At 46.1% G+C, this 24,434-nt stretch overlaps 1 protein-coding gene and 1 long non-coding RNA gene across 2 annotated transcripts in view; both read right to left on the bottom strand.

The window, feature by feature from the left end:
• LOC140187929 (deoxynucleoside triphosphate triphosphohydrolase SAMHD1-like) overlaps positions 1–1,309 on the bottom strand; it is a 64,109-nt gene extending 62,800 nt beyond the window's left edge. The window contains exon 1 of the mRNA XM_072243802.1: positions 589–1,309. Within this exon, the coding sequence (XP_072099903.1) occupies positions 589–745 (157 nt within the window). The 5' untranslated portion in view covers positions 746–1,309. The remainder of the gene's footprint in view (positions 1–588) is intronic.
• A 791-nt stretch (positions 1,310–2,100) lies between these two features.
• On the bottom strand, positions 2,101–23,828 carry LOC140187945 (uncharacterized). The gene is made up of 3 exons (XR_011883188.1): positions 23,631–23,828; positions 9,756–9,871; positions 2,101–2,316 (listed from the first exon to the last, which is right to left on the bottom strand). It is a non-coding gene; the product is annotated as an uncharacterized lncRNA (long non-coding RNA).
• Positions 23,829–24,434: the final 606 nt, after the last annotated feature.

Below are 24,434 nucleotides of genomic sequence, written 5' to 3'. Positions count from 1 at the left end.
TCTTCCCTGATGGAAGTAGGACAACAGACCACGAACAGGGTGGGTGGGATCCTTCATATTACTGGCCCTTTTCCAGCACCTTTCCGTGTACATGTCCTTGACGGCGGGTAGGCTGGTGCCGGAGATGCGTTGGGCAGTATTGACAATACTGTAATGGTCATCTAGTTCAAAGACAAGTCGGAATGCCGGTCTTAGCAGTGACATTCAGATTGCTCATGGTGAATAAAAACGGCACTGACGATGCCAAGTTATGCAACCACACCGTAGTGCGTTCATTCGTTATGTTACTGACATTACACAGAATAGAAAGGTTCGCAGCAGAACACATGAAGGGATGACAACGACTCTGAAATGATCAGTGCGGTGAGAGAGAAGGCTTCCGCAAGGTTTGCAAGGACTCTGGGTGCATCTGGTCCACTATACACAGGAAAAGGATGAAGCATTGGGAGGAAGTGCCGGCCTCTGTGCCTTTGGCACGTGGTGAAACTATTCCAAGGAGCGGCTCTCTAGCGAAACACTGCAGGGTTTTTCCCAAAGAGCCGGCACAATCAGGGGCTTGTTCGCACGTTTCTCTGATTCCATACTTGCCTCTGAACAATTGCTCAAACGTTTCCAAGCCTTGCATCCGCAGGAAGCTGCAGACATCCTCCACGTCCCATTCCAGGTAATTCGATTTTTTAAACAGCAAATCTTCCCTCTCATGGGTCGAGGACCTCCGTCTCTTGCGCATTTCACCCCGGTTCATCTCGCTCCTCCGCGAGTCCCCGGCACGGAACAGGCTGATGCCGTCTGCGCCTGCGCATTGCCCGTGATAGACAGGTCCGACGCCCCTCCCCGACCCTTCTGTTGTCAATCAAACTCGCTCAACGTCCTGCCCAGTTCAACGCTTATATCATCATCATGGCTTGGCTTTGCGAACGAAGAGTCAGGAAGGGGGCTGCCCACGCCTGCTGCAAGCTGGCTGATGGCTGACAAGGCCAATACGAGACAGGCAGGCCCGGCCACAGCGGCTGCAAGGGAAATTCTGCTCTGGGTTTGGTGCTGCGGTGTCACGGTTCTTCCTCCTTCTCCTTTTGTCCTCAATGCCAGCCCTGCGTGCGCTCTCGAAGGAGGAGACAGGCTGGTGAATGGTGTGTCGCCAGGCTTCGCGATCGGAGGCTAGATTAGACCACTGGCGATCGTCAATGTGACAGGCACAAAGGGATTTCTTCAGAGAGTCCTTGTAGCTCTTCTTCGGTGCCCCTCTGTCACGGTGGCCGTACGGCACAATCTTGGGCAGGCGATGATCCTCCATCCTGGAGACATGTCCTGCCCAGCGCAGCTGCGTCTTCAACAGCATGGCCTCGATGCTGGTGACCTCCGCCTGTTCGAGGACTTTGATGTTGGTGACAATGTCACTCCAGTGGATGTTGAGGATGGTGTGGAGGCAGCGCTGGCGGAAACGCTCAAGGAGTAGTAGGTGGTGCGACCATAACGACAGAGACAGGAGAAAATCTGCAGATGCTGGAAATCCAAGCATCAAACACAAAATTCTGGAGGAACTCAGCAGGCCAGGCAGCATCCTGGGGAGAAGAACCAGGGGGAGGTGATGAGGAGAAGTGGGTTTGAATTCATTGGAAATTGGCACCAGAATTGGGGAAAGAGGGAGCTGTATCAGTGGGACAGGCTGTACCTGAACCATGATGGGACCTGGATCATAGTGAACCACATAACTAGGGCTGTGGATAGGGCTTTAATAGTAGGGGGTGGGTTCAACAGACGGGAGAAGTATGGATAAGGTAAAAATGAAAATAGTGGATAAAGAAAAAACATCCCTGCAGAAAGCAGAAAGTTGGGGTGGGGGGGGGGAGTTGTGCTTGATGGTGGGATCCCATTGGAGATGGCAGAAATTACGGAGAATTAGGTGCTGTGCATGGAGGCTGGTAGGGTGGTAGGTGAGAACAAGAGGAACCCTTTCCCTGGTGAGGTGGTGGGAGCATGGGATGAGGGGGATGTGTACAAAATGGAAGAGTTGCGGGTTAGGTCTGCATTGATGGTGAAAGAAGGGAAGCCCCTTTCTTTGAAGAAAGATTACATCTTCTTAATGGGAACACATGGAGAATAAAATAGATTAGGGTAGGATTAGATAAATAGTACACAATAGTTGGCCAAAGAGCTTGTTTTCATATGACACAATCTGCCAAATATATAGCGAACTCTCCTCTCCATCATTAACGACCCAGCACTCACATTTACAATGAGGTTTTCTGCCTTGAGTTGATCAGCTGTTGGTGGAGCAGCTGCAACCATTTCAGCAGCCAGAACATTAATCTTGTTCTAAAAGAGAGAGAACACTGCAATTAGGTTGGATTAAATTTGGATAAGTACAAGAAAAAGCCAATGTGCAATAAGGCACCCACCACAGTCTGTGATAGTACACCCCTACCATGACAGTAAGATACCAATGGGTCCGTTTAGGGAAAGAGTTACAGAAAGATACTGCAGAGATACAGGCCATTTGACCTATCTGTTGAAACATTTAAACAGCCTACTCCCATCGACCTGCACCAGGACCACACCCCTCCATACCCCTCCCATCCATGTACCTATCCAGACGTCCCTTACATGTTGAAATCAGGCTCGCATGTGTAAGGAGTTTCTTTTTTTTAAGTCACTGTGTAGTCTAATTAAAATGGCTTCTTTGTTATGTTAACTGCTGAGAAAGTCCTCCCTTTAGCAGTTTGTTTGAATCACATTACTGATGAGAAGATGTTATGAACCAATTGGGATAGTTGTTATGTTTTTGGTGTGTCTGTAAGATATTGCATGCGTGGGGTTCTGGGGGGAGAAGGCGGGAGAGAGAGAGAGAGAGAGACAGAGGATGGACGATGTGCTGTGATGTCGGCTAACGGGGTCGGACCCTGAGCGGGGCGTTCGGCGAGGAGAGGAGACAGAGACGGACTCGTATGGAGCGTCTGGCCGACCACTGTTGTTGGTCCCAGGCGGCTGGTCGAGATGGTCCGAGGGGATCGCAGGGTGAAGAAGAAGGGTCCTGAGCTCCAACTGTTTGTGCATGAAGAGATTGAACTTTGATAAGTGTGGCGCCTTTGATTTTCCTTTTATATTTTATTCTCTATTACTTATATAGTTCCCGTAATATCTATAAACTGTAAATCATTTAATCATATATGGTGTATTGTCTGTTATTTGGGCGGGTGGGTACATCACACAGCATCCACACAAACTTATTACCCAGTTTTTCAGGGCCGGGGGCTGTTTCCCTAGACGACAGCGAGCTGAGCAACCCTGAGGCTGGCCAGGGGGTCTACACATGCATCATTTGTGCTGGCAGCTCATTCCACAACTCTCACAACCCTCTGTGTGAAGAAGTTTCCCCTCACGTTCCCCTTAAACCTTTCCCCTTTCACTCCTAACCCATGACCTCAAGATGTAGACTGCATCTCAGTGGGAAAAGCATTTACCCTATCTATACCCCTCATAATTTTGTATACCTCTATCATATCTCCCCTGAATCTTCTATGTTCCAAGGAGTAAAATCCTATCCTATTCAATCTTTCTTATAACTCAGGTCCTCCAGACCTGGCAACATCCTTGTACATTTTCTCCATACTCTTTCAATCTTATTAACATCTTTCCTATAGGTAAGTGGCCAAACCTGCATGCACTTCTCCAAATTAGGCTTCACGAAATGTTTTATACAACTTCAACATAACATCTCATCTCCTGCACTCAGTACTTTGATTTATGAAGGCCAATGTGCCAAAAGCTTTCTTTTACGACTCTATTTATCTGTGCTGCCACTTTCAATGAATTATGGACCTGCATTCCCAGATCCATCCTTTTCTCCTACTGCCCTCCTCTCCCTACCTTGGTTGGTCTTACCAATGTGCAACACCTCACACTGTCTGCATTAAATTCCATCTGCCATTTTGGAATGGGAATGGGAAAGAGAATTGAAATGGGCGGCCACTGGGAGATCCTGCTTTTTCTGGCAGACAGAGGGTAGGTGCTCAGTGAAGTGGTCTCCCAGTCCGCTACAGCTCTTTCCAATAAACAGGAGGCCACGCTGGGAACACCAGATATAGTAGGTGACCCCAACAGACTCGCAGGTGAAGTACTGCCTCACCTGGAAGGACTGATTGGGGCCATGAACGGTAGTGAAGGAGGAGGCGGGGTAGGGGCAGGTGTACCTCTTGCAAGGATAAGTGCCAGGAGGGAAAGGTGTGCTTGGTGGTGGGGTCTTGCTGGATCGCACATCTCTCCCTCCCCCTCCCACTTTCTGCAAGGATCACTCCTGACTTGACTCCCTTGTCCATTCATCCCTCCCCACTGATCTCCCTCATTCATGGCACTTATCCTCACAAGTGGATCTACACCTCCTCCTTCACGACCATTCAGGGCCCCAAATAGTCCTTCCAGGTGAGGCAACAATTCACCTGTGAGTCTGCTGGGGTCATCTACTATATCCGGTGTGGCCTCCTGTATATTGGTGAGACCAGACATAGATTGGGAGACTACTTCACCAAGCACCTACTCTCTGCTGAAAAGAAGGATCTCCCACTAGGTGCCCATTTCAATTCTACTTCCCATTCCCCTTGCAACATGTCAGTCCATTGTCTCCCATACTAAGGTTGCAGGAGTAACACCTTATATTCCATCTGGGTAGCCTCACACCTGATGTTATAAACATTGATTTCTCGAACTTCTAGTATTTGCCCCCCTTCCCCATTCCCGTTTCCCTTTCTCACCTTATCTCCATACCTGTCCATCATCTCCCTCCGGTATTCCTCCCACTTCCCTTTGTACCATTGTCTTTTATCCTCTCCTGTCAGATTTCCCCTTCTCCAGCCTTTTATCTCTTTCACCTATCAGCTTCCCAGATCTTTACTTCTCCCCTCCCCCTCTCTTGGTTTCACCTATCTCCTATCACCATGCACTTCTTCCTCCCTTCCCTCCACCTCCTTGCTCTAACTTCTCATCTTTTCCTCCTGGCCTGACTAAGCACTGGCGTGACGTTTTGCCTGTCAACTGTTACTCTTTTCCATAGATGCTGCCTGACCTTCTGAGTTCCTCCAGCATTTTGTGGTTTGCCTAATAGGTCCCCGTCTATCCAAATACTCATATTGTATATCCAGAACCTTAGAATACCTTCCAATACCTTTCCCATTACTGATGCCAGACTCACTGGCCTGTAAATTTCTGGTTTATTTTTAGAGCCTTTATTAAACAGCGGTACAACATTAGCTATCCTGCAATCCTCCCATACCTTACTTGTTGCTCAAGATGATTTAAATATCTCTGCTTGGGCTCCTGCAACTTCTGCACTTGCCTCTCACAGGGTCCAAGGGAACACCTTGTAAGTTCTTGGGGATTTATCCATCCTGATTTGCCTCAAGACAACTAACACCTCCTCCTTTGTTATCTCCATAGGGTCCATTGCCTAGCTGCTGCTTTTCCTTACTTTTATAGACTATGTGTCCATCTCCCAAAGGTAATTTCTAAGGTAAGGACATGTCGGGCACAGCTTTGTTTGCCGAAGGGCCTGTATCGTGCTGTAGGTTTTCTATGTTCTACGTTCTATGATTTCTCCAGTCTGGTCTACTGTGACATTTTCTCTGACCAGTACACCACACCTACCCCCCCTTAACCTCTCCCACTCTGTCGCGTCTAAAGCAGCAGAACCCCAGAATATTGAGCTGCTAGTTCTGCCTCTCCTACAAGCAAATCTCACTGATGGCTGCAATATCATAATTACATGTGTAGATCCATGTCCTAAGCTTATTTGCCTTTCCTACAATACTTCTTACTTTGAAATAGACGCAGATCAGGACATTATGCGCACCATCTCAACCTTTTGATTCTTGACTTTGTCTGAGGTCTTAACCACATCTGTCTCCACTAACTGTTCTGGCACTCTGGTTCTCCTCCCCCTGCAAATCTAGCTTAAATCCTGCCCCCCACCATGCAGCATCAACAAACCTTCCCACTAGGATATTAGTCCCCCTCCAGTTCAGGTGCAACCCCTATCTTCTATACAGGTCTCACCTTCCCTGGAAGGGAGCCCAATGATCCAAAAATCTGATGTCCTCCCTTCCATACCAACTGTTTAGCCATGAGTTAAACTGTATGACCTTCCTGTTTCTGGCCTCACCAGCATGTGGCACAGGTAGCAATCCTGAGATCACAACTCTGGAGGTCCTGCCCTTTAACTTAGCACCTAACTCCCTGAACTCCATATGCAGAACCTCGTCACTCATCCTACCAGCATCATTGGTAACCGATATGGACTATGGCTTCTGGCTTCTCACATTCCAACTAAAGAATGCTGAAAACTGGATTCAAGATGTCCCAGACTCTGACACCCGTGCGGCAACATACCTTCTGGGAATTTCATTCTCGTCCACGGAATCTCCTTTTTGTACCCCGAACTAATGAATCCCCTATCACCACAGCTTGCCTCTTCTCACCCCTTCCTTCTGAGGTACACAGCGAGGCTCAGTGCCAGAGATTCAAACGCTGTAACTTTCCACTGCTTGGTCATCCCCCCAAACCGTATCCAAAGGGATATAACGCAAACACGAGGAAATCTGCAGATGCTAGAATTTCAAGCAACACACATAAAAATTGCTGGTGAACTCAGCAGGCCAGGCAGCATCTATAGGAAGAGGTACGGTCGATGTTTCGGGCCGAGACCTTTCATCAGGACTGAAGTAATATACCTGTTGTTGAGGGGATGGCTACAGGGGTACTCTGCATTGGCTTCTTAACCCCTTTGCTCTTTGTGACAGTCACCCCATCTCCTGTGTCCTGCACCCTGGGTGTATCTACCTCTCTATATCTTACCTATCACCCCTTCAGCCTCCTGAATGATCCAGAGTTCATCCAGTTTCAGCTCCAACTCCTTAACGTGGAGTGTTAAAAAGTTGCAGCTGGATGCACTTTTCACAGGTGTAGTCATCAGGGATACTGGAGGTGTCCCTGCCTTCCTACATGCCTCAGTTCAACTAACCTACCTGGCATCCCCACTGCTCTAAATGTGCAAATATAAAGAAGGAAAACAATAAATAGACTGGTGGGGGTGGGGGGTTGAAATCTACCTATATGTTTCTCACCTTCTCAAGCCAGGAGTGGCTCATGTTGTTCCACTGTTTAAGAAACACTGTAAAACTAAACCAGGAAATTATAGGGCAGTGAGCCTGACATCAGTGGTGTGAAAGATGTTGGAAGGTATTCTAAGAGACCAAACTTATGACTATTTGGATAGACATGGACAGATAAGGACTAGTCAACATGGCTTTGTGGGTGATTTGTTGTGCTTAACCAATCCTTTGGAATTTTTTGGGAAGTTGATGAAGGCATGGTAATGGATGTTGTGTACGTGGACTTTAGTAAGGCATTTGACAAGGTTTCGCATGGATTGTTGGTCAAGAAGGTTCAGTCGCTTGGCATTCAAGATGAAGTAGTAAACTGGATTAGACATTGGCTTTGTAGTAGAAGCCAGGGAGTGGTAGTCGATGGTTCCCTCTCTGACTGGAGGCCTGTGTCTAGTGGAGAGCCGTAGGGATCAGTGCTGGATCCTTTGTTGTTTGTCATCTATAACAACAATCTGGATGATAATGTGGTTAACTGGACCAGCAAATTTGTGGATGACCCCAAGATTTGGGGTATGGTGGACAGCTAGGAAGGCTATATTGGCTTGCAAAGGGGTCTGGACCAGCTGGAAAAACGGGCTGAGAAATGGAAGACATAATTTAATGCAGACAAGTGTGAGGTGTTGCGCTTTGGTAGGACAAACCAGGGTAGGACTCACACAGTGAATGGTAGGGCACTAAAAAGTGCAGTAGAACAAGGGAATCTGGGATACAGATCCATAATTTCAAGCTTGGGCTGTATTCCCAGGAGTTCAGGAGAATGAAGGGGGATCTCATAGGAACATTCTGAATGTTAAAAGGCCTGAACAGATTAGATATGGTAAAAGTTATTTACCATGGTAGGGGATTCTAGGACAAGAGGGCACAACTTCAGGATTGAAGAATGTCCTTTTAGAACTGAGATACAGAGGAATTATTTTCGTCAGAGGGTGGTAAATCGGTGGAATTTGTTGCCATGAGTGGCTGTGGAAGCCAAGTCATTAGGTGTATTTAAGGCAGAGATAGATAGGTTCTTGATTAGCCAGGGCATCAAAGGGTATGGGGTGAAAGCAGGGGCGTGGGGGTGACTGAAAGAATTGGCGTGGGGATGACTGGAAGAATTGGATCGACCCATGATTGAATGGCGGAGCAGACTTGATAGGCCGAATGGCCTACTTCTGCTGCTATATCTTATGGTCTTATAATTCATTGACAGTGGCAGCACAAGTAGATAGAGTCACTAAGAAAGCTTTTAACATAGAACATAGAACAGTACTGCACAGTACAGGCCCTTCAGCCCATAATGTTGTGCCGACCCTTAAACCCTACCTCCCGTATAACCCTCCCATCTTTTGGCACATTGGCCTTCATAAATCAGTGCATTGAGTACAGAAGTTGGGATGCTCTGCTTAAGTTGTATAAGATGTTGGTGAGGCCTAATTTGTAGTATTGTGTGCAGCTCTGGTCACCTATGTAAAGGAAAGATGTAAATAAAGTTGACAGTACAGAGAAAATTTACAAGAATGTTGCTGGGACTTGAGGGCCTGAGTTATAAGGACAGGTTGGATAGGTTAGGATTTTATTCCTTGGAACATAGATGACTGAAGGGAGATTTGAGAGGGGTTTACAAAATTATGAGGGGTATAGATAGGGTATACCCAATCTCCTCTGAGATTGAGTGCAACTACAACTAGAGATCATGGATTAAGTGTGAAAGGTGAAAAGTTTAAAAGCAACATGAGGGGAAACTTCTTCACTTAGAGGGTTGAGGGAGTGTGGAATGAGCTCCCAGTGCAAATTGTGCATGCAAACTCAATTTCAACGTTGAACAGAAGTTTGGATAGATACATGGATGGTAAGAGTATGGAGGCCTATTGCTGGATGATGGGAGTAGGCAATTTAAATGGTTCAGCACAGACTAGATGGGACGAAGCACCTGTTTGTGTGCCGTATTTTTCTGTGACCTGTGACTGGAGGATCCAAAAAGAAACACTGCACCATCCTCAGGTAGGGAAGGGGAAAAAGGTAGGGTGATGTGGTCCTGTTGGATCAGGATGAGAGAGAAAAGAATAAATGGGAGGAAGGACAGAGGGGGAGCAGTTACTGGGAGTTTGAGAATTCCATGTTCATGAGCCAGGTTGAAGATTACCCAGATAGATAAGGAGGCGCTATTTTTTGGCAAAATGCTACAGGCTATAGTGATGACCTGGTTTGCCCAGAAAACCATGCAAAACAGAATTTGAGCTACACACACAAAATACTGGACAACTCAGCAGGCCAGGCAGCAGCTATAGAAGAGAGTACAGTTGGTGCTTCGGGCCGAGACCCTTCAGCAGGACTGTACTCTTTTCCACAGATACTGCCTGGCCTGCTGAGTTCCTCCAGTATTTTGTGTGTGTTGCTCGGATTTCCAGCATCTGCAGATTTTCTCTCGTTTGAAAATGGAATTTGGTTTTCAAATAAACAGCGAAAGAATGAAGGCCAACAGGGGAAAGACCAGGGCAGTGGGATTTATTGGTGGACCCTCACAAATAGGTAGCAATGGCTGGATGGCCTTGTCCTGTGAAGTGAACATCCAGGACTAAGGAGTAAATTCTGGTCAGACTTAAGGACAGGAGTACTCACCTGTGAGTTTGGTGTAAGCCTCCATGTCAGCAATGGCTGTTGACATTTTACGCTGCTTCCCACCTGAGCCGCTGAACCAGATGTGTGGATCTGCCAACACCATTGCTTCCGTGATCCTAATGGATGAACATGTTTAGAATCGTGTCAGTACTGTTGTCCCACAGCCTCCTCATGATGTTGACAGCAAACACAAGAAATGGATGTGGGAATGGCCTCAGCATACTTGGGCTATGGGAGAGGAAGGTGAAGGAAACACGTCTTCAGATTCACCACTCATCAGCAACACCCGAGTGAACACTGAAACAAACACACCACGTTCTGGTTAGTAAAGGGCGTGACCAAATTATCTGTCAGTTAGTAGCCAAAGGCTGACCCACGTGGTGACAGTGCCCGTCACACAGGCCAGTGCCTTTCACCAGCACAAGGGCTGGGAGAAGATGAGTGGGTGGACGCAAGGGTGTAAAATGAGTGAAAGCACCGTACCAGCCACACTGCAGGAATACTCACATGCTCTCAATGATGTTGACCACTTTGTGCTGATAGGCCCTGTGATGTAAGGCATTACGTGTGTAAAACATGTTCCACTAGCTGCCCAGGCATTCTAGTTTCCGTTCCCTGCAACTCTAGTTTAAACTCCCCAGAGCAGCACTAGCAAACCTTCAAGAAAGGATATTGGTCCCCCTCCAGTACAGGTGCAAACTGACCTCTCTATACAACTCTCACCTTCTCCGCAAGAGAGCCCAATGATCCAGAAATGTGAAGCCCTCCCTCCTGCACCATCTCCTTAGCCATGTGTTAAACTGCATTATCTTTCTAGTTCTGGCCTCACTAGCATGTGGCACTGGCAGCATCCTGAAATCACCACCATGTAGAACCTCCTCTTTAAATTAGAGCATAAACACTTGAACTCTCCCTACACGACCTTGTCACCCCTCCTGCTTATGTTATTTATATCGACATGGGACAGGACCTCTGGATGTTCACCCTTCCCCATAAGAATGCTTTTGACTCATTTCAAATGTCCCTGAGAGGGAATATACAATACGGAAACCACATTCTCACCACCAGAACCTCCTCTCTGTTCCCCTAACCAATGCCTCCACACTTATGTCTGAGATTTACTCATTACTGCCTTCTCAATTCAAGGTCTACTAATACTGGACAAGTTCAATGACGGCAGTGACAAATGAATAGTAGTGATCAGGGGGCAAAAAAATTAATTCAATTATTTAGCTCTTTTGTTTGGGTGCACATAAACCCAGGTAAAATTTCCAGCTTATATTCCAATTCCATAGTTCAACAGTGTCACTTACCTTTGAGCCCTTAGAATCTTTTATTTATTAACAAAATATACTTTAATCACAAAAAAATAATTTATAGTAAACCATTTAATAACTCTAAACACTACAGACATTACTATTACATTCTATACAGTTTAAAAATTTCAGCCACTCACGTGGCACTCTGCTGATTCATATTGTACAATACAATCATAGTTGAGAGGTCTCCTCCCCGCCACCCAACCCCTCCCACTCCCGGGGAGAAGAACCCTAAACCGTGGTCCTTCCCCACCGGGCCCTTACAGTGGCTGCACCAGGTTTCAGTGCGTCCCTTAGAACATACTCCTGCAGCCGAGAATGTGCCACCGACATCTCAATGTGCTGGTAGACCATCAAGTTTTGGGCCGGCCAGAGGACTGCTGATCTGCCAGCAGCACCGGATGTTTGTCTCTGTGTGCTTCCCCGGGAACAACCTGTAGAGCAGAGAGTCCTCTGTTACGCAGCTGCTGGGGATGAAACCAGCCATTTCATCCTCCTCCTCCACACCTTCTCTGCAAACCCACACTGTGAAAAGAGGTGGGTTACTGTTTCCTGTTTCTGACTGTTTCCTCCTCACTGCAGTCCTCCCCGTGGGCAGCGAGATGTGGAGATGATCTTCTGGGCATACAGGAGAGATCTGACTGGGAGGGCCCCTCTCACCGCCAGCCTGGTAAGGTCCTGGTGCCTGTTGGTGAGATCAGGCGATGAGGCATTTTGCCAGATGACCTGGATAGTCTGCTCTGGGGAACCACCCCACTGTGTCCATCACGTCCTTCTCCTGCAGTGCCTGCAGGACATTCTGTGTTGACCACTGCCTGATGGCCCTGTGGTCAAAGGTGTTGTTCTGGAAGAACTTCTCCACAAAGGACAGGTAGTGCGGCAATGACCAGCTGACGGGGGCTTTGCGCGGGAATGAGCCAGACCCATCCTTCGTAGCCAGGGCAACAGGTAGAACCTGGGCACATAGTGGTACTTGGTGCCCACATATCTGGGTTCTACACACAACCTGATGCAGCCACACACGAAGCTGGTCATCAGGATGAGGGCGACATTGGGAATGTTTTTGCTCCCATTGTCCAGGGACTTGTGCATGGTGACACGTCTGTCTGACCCGCTCCATCTTCGATCGCCATATGAACCTGAAGACAGCTCGGGTGATTTTCGACCTGCAGGAGCGGGGGATGGGCCACACCTGTGCCATGTACAGCAGTCCTGAGAGCACCTCACACCTGATGACCAGGTTCTTGCCTGTTATCGATAGGGAGCGCCCTCCCCACAGTCCCAGTTTCTGCCTTATCTTGGCAGTCCGCTCCAGCCAGTTCTCATTGCTTGCCTCGCACCCCCCCCCCACCGCCCTGAACCAGATCCCCAACACCTTCACGTGATCAGACCTAATGGTGAAGGGGACACTGGATAATCGGTCAGGCTAGTTGCCGAATAGCATGGCTTTGCTCTTTGTGTGGTTGACCCTGGCCCCTGGTGCCAGCTCAAACTGGTCGCAGGTGCTAATCAGCCTGCAAACTGACCTTGGATCAGAGCAGAAGATGGTGACGTCGTCAATGTACAGAGAGGTTTTCACTTGGGTTCCTCCACTGCCTAGCAGCGTCACCCCTCTTATGCCCTCATCCGTCCTGATGGCTTCAGCAAAGGGTTCTATGCAGCACACAAGCAAGACAGGGGAGAAAGGGCAGCCCTGCCTGACTCCAGACTTGATGGGGAATCTACCTGTTTCACACCCGTTGACCTGGACCGCACTACAGATATCTGCGTAGAGCAGTTTGATCCAATTCCGGATTCTCTCCCCAAATCCCATTTTGGAGAGTACGTCCACCATGTACACATGTGATATCCTGTCGAAGGCTTTATCCTGGTCCAAGCTGACCAGGCGGACGTCCACCCCACCCCCCCCCCGTCCTGCACATAGGCTATGGTGTCCTTCAGCAGCACGAGGCTGTCCGAGATCTTCGTGCCCAGTACAGCACAGGTTTGGTCTGGGTCCTATCCATCTACATGTGCAACTGTCTTTCAGAATTTATTAAACTGTACCTTTGTCAACCAATTTCTCTATCAGCTCATTGTACATACATACCTCTCTCTGAGTAAGAAACAGTTAAACATAGAAACATAGAAACATGGAAAATAGGTGCAGGAGTAGGCCATTCGGCCCTTCGAGCCTGCACCGCCATTTATTATGATCATGGCTGATCATCCAACTCAGAACCCTGCCCCAGCCTTCTCTCCATACCCCCTGATCCCTTTAGCCACAAGGGCCATATCTAACTCCCTCTTAAATATAGCCAATGAACTGGCCTGAACTGTTTCCTGTGGCAGAGAATTCCACAGATTCACCACTCTCTGTGTGAAGAAGTTTTTCCTCATCTCTGTCCTAAAAGGCTTCCCCTTTATCCTCAAACTGTGACCCCTCGTTCTGGACTTCCCCAACATCGGGAACAATCTTCCTGCATCTAGCCTGTCCAATCCCTTTAGGATTTTATACGTTTCAATCAGATCCCCCCTCAATCTTCTAAATTCCAACGAGTAAAAGCCCAGTTCATCCAGCCTTTCTTCATATGAAAGTCCTGCCATCCCAGGAATCAATCTGGTGAACCTTCTTTGTACTCCCTTTATGGCAAGGATGTCTTTCCTCAGATTAGGGGACCAAAACTGCACACAATACTCCAGGTGTGGTGTCACCAAGGCGTTGTACAACTGCAGTAGTACCTCCCCGCTCCTGTACTCGAATCCTCTCGCTATAAATGCCAGCATACCATTCGCCTTTTTCACCGCCTGCTGTACCTGCATGCCCACCTTCAATGACTGGTGTATAATGACACCCAGGTCTCGTTGGACCTCCCCTTTTCCTAATCGGCCACCATTCAGATAATAATCTGTTTTCCTATTTTTGCCACCAAAGTGGATAACTTCACATTTATCCACATTAAATTGCATCTGCCATGAATTTGCCCACTCACCCAACCTATCCAAGTCACTCTGCATCTCTTACCATCCTCCTCACAGCTAACACTGCCACCCAGCTTCGTGTCATCCGCAAACTTGGAGATGCTGCATTTAATTCCCTCATCCAAGTCATTAATATATATTGTAAACAACTGGGGTCCCAGCACTGAGCCTTGCGGTACCCCACTAGTCACCGCCTGCCATTCTGAAAAGGTCCCGTTTATTCCCACTCTTTGCTTCCTGTCTGCTAACCAATTCTCCATCCACATCAATACCTTACCCCCAATACCGTGTGCTTTAAGTTTGCACACTAATCTCCTGTGTGGGACCTTGTCAAAAGCCTTTTGAAAATCCAAATATACCACATCCACTGGTTCTCCCCTATCCACTCTACTAGTTACATCCTCAAAAAATTCTATGAGATTCGTCAGACATGATTTTCCTTTCACAAATCCATGCTGACTTTGTCCGATGATTTCACCGCTTTCCAAATGTGCTGTTATCACATCCTTGATAACTGACTCCAGCAGTTTCCCCACCACCGATGTTAGGTTAACCAGTCTATAATTCCCAGGTTTCTCTCTCCCTCCTTTTTTAAAAAGTGGGGTTACATTAGACACCCTCCAATCCTCAGGAACTAGTCCAGAATCTAACGAGTTTTGAAAAATTAGCACTAATGCATCCACTATTTCTTGGGCTACTTCCTTAAGCACTCTGGGATGCAGACCATCTGGCCCTGGGGATTTATCTGCCTTCAATCCCTTCAATTTACCTAACACCACTTCCCTACTAACATGTATTTCGCTCAGTTCCTCCATCTCACTGGACCCTCTGTCCCCTACTATTTCTGGAAGATTATTTATGTCCTCCTTAGTGAAGACAGAACCAAAGTAATTATTCAATTGGTCTGCCATGTCCTTGCTCCCCATAATCAATTCACCTGTTTCTGTCTGTAGGGGACCTACATTTGTCTTTACCAGTCTTTTCCTTTTTATATATCTATAAAAGCTTTTACAGTCAGTTTTTATGTTCCCTGCCAGTTTTCTTTCATAATCTTTTTTCCCCTTCCTAATTAAGCCCTTGGTCATCCTCTGCTGAACTCTGAATTTCTCCCAGTCCTCAGGTGAGCCACTTTTTCTGGCTAATTTGTATGCTTCTTCTTTGGAATTGATACTATCCCTAATTTCTCTTGTCAGCCACGGGTGCACTACCTTCCTTGATTTATTCTTTTGCCAAACTGGGATGAACAAGTGTTGTAGTTCATCCATGCAATCTTTAAATGCTTGCCATTGCATATCCACCGTCAATCCTTTAAGTGTCATTTGCCAGTCTATCTTAGCTAATTCACGTCTCATACCTTCAAAGTTACCCGTCTTTAAGTTCAGAACCTTTGTTTCTGAATTAACTATGTCACTCTCCATCTTAATGAAGAATTCCACCATATTATGGTTACTCTTACCCAAGGTTGCCCAAGTTTCTATGAGATCTCACTCCTGTCACCTTAACCCATGTCTTCTAGTTCTTGAATTCACCCTATCTATGCCACCCATGATTTTATACATCTCTGTATGATCAGCCCTCTTTCGCTTGTGCTCTGATCAATGAAGTCCCAATCTGCTCAGCTCTCTCACTCTCTCAAGTCACAGTAACATCCTTGTAAACTTAGAGGCATTTATTCTGAGACCAGGTTGACTAGAAAGCTGAACACAACATTCCCAATATGGCCTCACCAACATGTTGTACAACTGCAACATTATGTCCAACGTCTACACTCAAGTCCCTGAATGATGAAGGCAGGTGTGTGAAATGCCTCCTTCACCACACAGCCCAGCTGTCACCCCACTTTCAAGTAGACCATCTTATTGCCCAGATCTTATTCTAGAAACAGATGGTAAACACCACCTCTGACCACAGCTGTCTGCTTCAAGGATGGCCAAGTCTAAGGCTGACTGCTCCAGAGGGCAATAGACAACAACATGGCTGCAACTCCAGAGTCACAAATGGACCAGGCTATGAGCACCATGACCATGGCTTTCTGTCCCACATTTAATCCATTTCAAATTATCCTATCACTGTGAACCTCTGGATTTCTTGCCGTGTAACCAGCCTTCATGTTACCATCTCTTCTACATGACACACGCAGTTCTATGACACAGAGCCATACCCGTTGGAAGCTGGGTTGAAATATCTCACTCAGAATGCAAACAGACACATGGGACACTGATATACACTCAGTGACCCCACTTTATTAGATACCTAATTATGTGGCCACTGAGTGTATGTTCATGGTCTTTTGCTGTTTTAACACACCTACTTTAAGGTTTGGCAGCCTGTGCATTCAGAGATGCTCTTCTACAGTGTGGTTATTTGAGTTACTGTTGCTTTCCTGCCAGCATGAACCAATCTGACCATTCTCCTCTGTCCTCTGTCATTAACAAAGCAGTTTTCTCCCACAGAACTGCTGATTATTGGACTTTTTTTGTTTGTTTTTTTGACCATTCTCTGTAAGTCAGAGACCATTGTGTGTGAAAATTCCAGGAGATCAGCAGTTTCTAAGATACACAAACCACCCCATCTGGCACCAACAATCATTACACGGTCAAGGTCACTTAGTTCACATTTCTTCCCCTTTCTGATGTGCACTGGTGTATCTAATAAAATGGCCACTGAATATATCAACAGCAAGGTGAAATGAAATAGATACCAACCCCAGAAGTGGTAGAAGAGTCATTATGACATTCCCTTTACTGGAAATCTGCTGTTTCACTCTGAGTGAATATCCTTAAAAACAAGGTCTGCATTAATGGGATTCTGGCACCTAACCCACTGCCTCATCACTGCTAATACACACCGTTACTCAGAGCGTATGGAGACAGTTACCTTCCATTTCAAACCTTTCCGCATTTTGGAGAAAATTTTTCTTTCAAACAAGTGCAAAAATTGTCCATGAACTGGGAAATGAAGCATCAGTGTTACAGTGGAAAAACACTCAGTTGACCAGAAGGGCCAGAGAAGGACCTCAGGATTAAAATCTCATCAATATGAGGTTACCTCAAAAGAGCAATACACCTCCAGCAAATCACTGCCTCGATTATTGTGACCTGCACCATCACTCCCTGGTAGACCGTGAACTGGGTTTGAAGTCTTTCTGTTTGACATCCCTCTTTGCACCGAGCCCAATCTCTGAATATACAGTATTTCTGTTTTATGCACATTTTTTAATCTATTCAATATACATATACTGTAATTGATTTATTTATTATTATTATTATTTTAAATTTTTTCCCTCTTCTATACTATGTAATGCATTGAACTGCTGCTGCTAAGTTAACAAATTTCACGTCACATGCTGGTGATAATAAACCTGATTCTGATTCTGAATCTGAGGTAGTATTACAAGAAAGAACCTTTTCTGGTTGGCCGCCAGTGACTAGTGGTCTTCCACAGGGGTCTGTGTTGGGGCCGCCTCTTTTTGCATTATATGTCAATGATTTGGATGACGGAATTGATGACTTTGTAGCCAAGTTTGTGGACAATATGAAAATAGGTGGAAGGACAGATAGTATTGAGGAAGCAGAGTGGCTACAGAAGATTTAGACAGATTAGGAGAATGGGCAAAGAAGTTGCAGATGGAATAGTGTTGGAAGGTATGGTTATGCACTTTGATAGAAGAAATACAAGTGCAGATTATTCTTGAAATAGAGAGAAAATTCAAAAATCTGAGGTGCAAAGGGACTTGGGAGTCCTCATGCAGGATTCCCGAAAGGTTAATTTACAGTTTCAGTTGGTGGTGAAGAAGGCAAATGCAATGTTAACATTCATTTCCAGGTGCCTAGAAAATAAAAGTAAGAATGTAATGCTGGGGCTTTGTAAGGCATTGGTGAGGCCTCACCTGCAGTATTGTGAGCGGTTTTGGGCCTCTTATAGGTGCTGGTGTTGGAGAGCATTCAGAGGAGGCTCACGAGAATGATTCCAGGAAAAAAACAAATCCAGTTAAAGTCTGAGGAACACTTAATGGCTCTGGGTCTGTACTCACTGTAGATTAGATGAATGAGAGGGAATCACGTTGAAACATATCAAATATTGAAAAGCCCAGATAAAGTAGATGTGGAGAGGATATTTCCTATAGTGGGGTAGTCTAGGACCAGAGGTCACAGCCTCAGAATAGAGGGATGTCTATTTGAAACAGAATTTTCATTGACCATAAGATATAGGGGCAGAACTAGGCCATTCAGTCCATCAAGTCTGCTCAGCCAGTTCATCATGGCTGATCCAATTTTCCTCTCAGCCCAATCTCCTACCTTCTCCCCATACCCTTCCCACTGTGACCAATCAATAATCTGTCAACCTCTGTTTTAAATATACATTGGTACCAGTGACATAGGTAGAAAAATGGAGGAGGTCCTGAAGGGAGAATTCAGAGAGTTGGGTAGGAAGCTGAAAAACAGGACCTCCAGGGCAGTAATCTCAGGATTGCTGCCTGTGCCACGTGCTAACGAGCGCAAGAATAACATGACCAGGCATATTAATGCGTGGCTGAGAGGCTGGTGCAGGGAGCAGGGCTTTATGTTCCTCAACCGATGGGGCCTCTTCTGGGGGAGGTATGACCTGTACAAAAAAGGACGGATTACCCTGAACCCAAATGGATCCAATATCCTAGCAGGCAGGTTTAATACAGCTGTTAGGGAGGGTTAAAACTAATTTGGCAGGGGGATGGGAACCAGAGTGATAGGACTGAGGAAGAGGAAAACAGAAATAAATCAAAGATAGCGTGCAACAGAGATGATAGAAAGGACTGGCAGCAGATAAGGCATAATCACAACCAGTGCAAAGATCTACAGGGCAATAGAGGTGTGGTGCAGTTAAAACAGAGAGCAACAAATCCTGGACTGAAAATGTTATATTTGAATGCATGCAGCATGAGAAATAAAATGGAGGATCTTGAAATTCAGCTACTGATTGGCAAGTATGACATTGTGGCCATCTCTGAAACTTGGCTAAAGGATGGCTGCCATTGGGAGCTGAAAATCCAAGGATATACGGTGTATCAGAAAGATAGGTTAGTAGACAGAGAGGGTGGTGTGGCCCTGTGTGTAAGAAATAATATTAAATCATTCGAAAGGGATGACAGAGGATCGGAAGGTGTAGAGTCTCTATGGGTTGAGTTAAGAAATGGCAAGTGTAAAAGGACCCTAATGGCAGTTGTATACAGGCCTCCAAACAGCAGCTGGGATGTAGATTACAAATTACAGCAGGAGATAGAAAAGGTGTGTCAGAAGGGCAATGTCATGATAATCGTTGGGGATTTTAACATGAAAGTGAATTGGGAAAACCCAGGCCAGTAGTGGACCTCAAGAGAGAGAATTTGTAGAATGTCTAGGGGATGGCTTTTTAGAACAGCTTGTTGTTGAGCCCACTAGGGGATAAGCTGTGCTGGATTGGGTGTTGTGCAATGATCCGGAGGTGATAAAAGAGTTTAAGGTTAAGGAACCGTTCGGGAGCACTGATCACAATATGATCCAGTTCACTTTGAAATTTGAGAAACATAAGAAAAATAAAAATATCGAAACCCTACAGCACAATACAAGCCCTTCAGTCCACAAAGCTGTGCCGAACATGTCCATACCCTAGAACTACCTAGGCTTACCCATAGCCCTCTATTTTTCTAAGCTCCATGTACCTATCCAGGAGTCTCTTAAAAGATCCTACCGTTTCCGTCTCCACCTCCGCTGCTGGCAGCCCGTTCCATGCACTCACCACTCTCTGCATAAAAAACTTACCCCTGACATCTCCTCTGTACCTGCTTCCAAGCACCTTAACACTATGCCCTCTTGTGCTAGCCATTTCTGCCCTGGGAAAAAGCCTCTGACTATCCACACGATCAATGCCTCTCAGCATCTTATACACCTTTATCAGGTCACCTCTCATCCTCCATTGCTCCAAGCAGAAAACACCGAGTTCACTCAACCTATTCTCATAAGGCATGCTCCCATTCAACATTCAGCCAACATCCTTGTAAATCTCCTCTGCATCCTTTCTATGGTTTCCACATCCTTCCTGTAGTGAGGCAACCAGAAATGAGCACAGTACTCCATGTGGGCTCTGACCAGAGTCCTATATAGCTGCAACATTACCTCCCGGCTCTTAACTCAATCCCATGGTTGATGAAGGCCAATGCACCGTATGCCTTCTTTACCATGGGGTCAACCTGCATAGCAGCTTTGAATGTCCTATGGACTCCAATCCCTCCCCCTCCTGTCTTCTCCTATCATTTTGGATCTACCCCTCCCCCTCCCACTTTCAAATCTCTTACTAGCTCTTCTTTCAGTTAGTCCTGACGAAGGGTCTCGGCCCGAAATGTCGACTGTACCTCTTCCTAGAGATGCTGCCTGGCCTGCTGTGTTCACCAGCAACTTTGATGTGCGCCGCTGTATAAAGCTGTCTTCTTTTTAAACTCTTCTCACTGTTCTCACTGGCTGACCTCCAACCACTTGCACAGTCATGCCCTTCAAACCGCTGAAGAAATTTGAGCAGGAGAAACTAAATTCCAATGCGTCGGTATTTCAGTGGAATAAAGGAAATTACAATGGCATGAGAGGGGAACTGGTCAAGGTTGACTGGAAAGGGACGCTAGCAGGAAGGACAGCAGAGCAGCAATGGCTGGAGTTTCTGTGAAAAATGAGGGAAGTGCAAGACAGATATATTCTAAAAAGACATTTTCGAATGGAAGAAGGGCACTACTGTGGCTGACAAGTGAAGTCAGAGCCAAAGTAAAAGCAAAGGAGAGTGCATACAAGGAAGCCAGAGCTAGTGCGAACATAGTGGATTGGGGAGTTTTTATAAACTTGCAGAAGGAAACTTAAGAAGGTAATTAGAAAGAAAGAGATGAATTATGAAAGGAAGCTGGCGACTAATATCAAAGAAGATACTAAAAGCTTTTTTAAGTATATAAAGGGTAAAAGAGAGTTGAGGGTATATATAGGACCAATAGAAAATAGCGCTGGAGATAACGTAATGAGAGACGTGGAGATAGCAGAGGAACTGAATGTGTATTTTGCATCAGTCTTCACAATGGAAGACATCTGCAATATACTGGACATTCAAGAGTGTCAGGGAAGTGAAGTATATGTATTGAAAATTACGACTGAGAAGGTGCTCAGGAAACTTAATAGTCTGAGGGTGGATAAATCTCCTGGACCTGAAGGAATGCACCCTCGGGTTCCGAAGGAAGTAGCTGGAGTGATTGCAGTGGCATTTCAAGAATCAATAGATTCTGGCATTGTATCAGATGACTGTAAAATTGCAAATATTACTCTACTATTTAAGAAGGGTGGGAGGCAGAAGAAAGGAAACTATAGACCTGTTAGCCTGACATCAGTGGTTGGGAAGATGTTGGAATCGATTGTTAGGAATGAGATGACGGAGTACCTGGAGGTACATGACAAGATAGGCCAAAGCCAGCATGGTTTCCTGAAAGGAACACCCTGCCTGACTATCCTACTGCAATTTTTTGAGGAAATTACAAGTAGAGTAGGCAAAGGAGATGCAATAGATGAGGTATACAGTACTTGGATTTTCAGAAAGCCTTTGACAAGGTGCCACACATGAGGCTGCTTAGCAAGATAAAAGCCCATGGAATGACAGGGAAGTTACTAGCATGGGTGGAGCATCGGCTGATCGGCAGAGAACAGAGAGTGGGAATAAAGGGATCCTATTCTGGCTGACTGCTGGTTACCAGTGGAGTTCCACAGAGGTTGGTGTTGGGACCGCTGCTTTTTACGATGTATGTCAATGATTTGGACTATGGAATTAATGGATTTTTGGTTAAATTTGCCAATGATACAAAGATAGGTGGAGGAGCAGGTGGTGTTGAGGAAACAGAGAGCCTGCAGAGAGACTTAGATAGTTTAGGGGAATAGGCAAAGAAATGGCAAATGAAATACAATGTTGGAAAGTGTGTGGTCATGCACTTTGGTGGAAGAAATAAATGGGCAGACTATTATTTAGATGGGGAGAGAATTCAAAAGGCAGAAATGCAAAGAGACTTGAGTCCTTGTGCAGAATACCCTAAAGGTTAACCTCCAGCTTGTGTCAGTGCTGAAGAAAGTGAATGCAGTGTTGGCATTCATTTTTGAGGTATAGAACATAAGAGCAGGGGTGTGATGTTGAGGCTGTATAAGCACTCGTGAGACCACACTTGGAGTACTGTGTGCAGTTTTGGGCTCCTTATTTCAGAAAGGGTATACTGACATTGGAGAGGGTTCAGAGACAATTCACAAGAATGATTCCAGGAATGGAAGGGTTACTGTATGAAGAAAGTCTGGCAGCTCTTGGGCTGTATTCCCTGGAGTTGAGGAGAATGAGGGGGGATCTCATAGAAACATTCCAAATGCTAAAAGGCCTGAATAGATGAGATATGGCAAAGTTATTTCCTATGGTAGGGTTGTCCAGGACAAGAGGGCATGACTTCAGGATTGAAGGATGTCCACTTAGAACAGAGATGCAGAGAAATTACTTTAGTCACATGGTGGTAAACCTGTGGAATTTGTTGCCACGAGAGGCTGTGGAGGCCAAGTCATTGGTTGTAGTTAAGGCAGAGATAGATGAGTTCTTGATTAGACAGGGTATCAAAGGGTATGGGGAGAAGGCAGGACAATGGCGGAGCAGACTCGATGGGTCAGATGGCCTACTTGTGCTCCTATATCTCATTGTCTTGTAAAGACTTGGCCTCCACAGCATCCTGTTGCAACTAATTCCACAGAGTTAACACATTTTGAAGAAATTCCCCGTCTCCGTTCTAAAAGGATGCCCTTCTACTCTGAAGTTGTGTCCTCTCGTTTTAGCCTCTCCCACCAAAGGAAACATCCTCTCCACATCCATTCTATCAAGGCCTTTCACCATTCGATAGGTTTCAATGAGGTCACGACTTTGGGTATTATTGGGTATATTTAAAGCAGAGGTTAATAGGGATAAATAAATCAGCCATGGTGGAATGGCGGAGTAGACTTGATGGGCCGAATGGTCTGCTTCGGCTCTTGTGTCTCCTGGTCAACTGGGAAGGATCAGCTAACCCGCTGTTGGACTGTATACCTATCTCCGCGCACCCATGCCTCTCTGACGCGGCACAATCCGCACCGATGCCAGCTCCTTTGGTTTCTCCGCCAGCCAGCAACTCGCTGATTGGACAGACCTGCAGTGTTTCATGTTCTTAATGTTCAGCAGGTCTTGAGGTGGTGAAAATATGTCTTAAAAAAGATAATGACACCTTTGTTTGGCCGCGTAGAAAGCTGCAGCGCTCGAGTTTACCGGAAGTTAAGAAAGTGAACAGTAGAACCAGAACTGGCACCCAGCCTTTTAATCCACAAGCAGCAGAGAGGGCAATGGGGTAGGAGTGGGCAGATAAACTCATGGATTGGTGAATATGGAACCCGTGAACATTCAAGTGCAGACAAATACAGAGATGAGGATTCTATCTTTCTTCGCGGTGCCCCACACCCAAGAGAAATAGTCATGACTGTCTCTGTTCCGATGCCTCATTCCTCCTGTCATTTCAGTCCCGCCTACTACCGCTCCCCTCACTGACTCGGGTTATGCTTACCTCACGCCGATGTTTTCCAATTCATCCATTGTCAGTTTCGGCAGGGTCGTGCCAGATATGTTTTTATCTGTTGAGAGAGTGTATACAGAAAAGCAAAAGCAAAATTCAGTAAGAATCATCACCTTCTCTCGGACCACAAAACCTACACGGTGTTTTAGAAAGACTACCAGCACCCTGTCGATCAGGAGCAGCACCGAACACACGGCTTTTGCCAACAAATTGTGAGCAGAATTAAGCTTTCTATGAATAAAAGTCGCAACCCTAACATCTGCCGACCCGAACCCGGCAGCGGAGCACGCACCATCTCTCTCCCAGTGACGCCGAATACGCAGCTCACGGCAAACTGAGTACGTTCGGTATGTGACTAATAGAACACAAGTTCAGTTTTTTTAGACAACTTCGTTAGAAATTACACGTGTACCCGGAACGACCGCATGCCTAGCAAACCTGCCTATTCCACACACCTGAAGTCACCTATCACCTTCTGAACTGTCTCTCTTTCCCTCTTGCTACCATTTCATTCTGGCGGCTTCCTCCTTCCTTTGCAGTCCTGAAGAAGGGTCTCGGTCCGAAACATCAATTGTTTATCCATTTCCATAGATGGCACCTGACCTGCCGAGTTTCTCCGGCAGTTTGTTTGTGACTTTCTCGATTTCCAGCATCTGAACAATCTCATGTGTTTATGATTTTCTGTCTGTGTCCCTGGGGAACACTCGCTCCGCTTGTTTAATACCAAGAAACGGAGCTGATCTACGAGACGCCGCCCCTCTTCCTGTGTTTGGCGTGTGGCTGAACTGTTGTGAG

Source organism: Mobula birostris, chromosome 2 (genome assembly GCF_030028105.1).
Source record: "Mobula birostris isolate sMobBir1 chromosome 2, sMobBir1.hap1, whole genome shotgun sequence".
Taxonomy (NCBI): Eukaryota; Metazoa; Chordata; class Chondrichthyes; order Myliobatiformes; family Myliobatidae; genus Mobula; species Mobula birostris.
The sequence above is the reverse complement of the archived record's forward strand: the minus strand, read 5'-3'. Positions and strand labels throughout refer to the sequence as shown.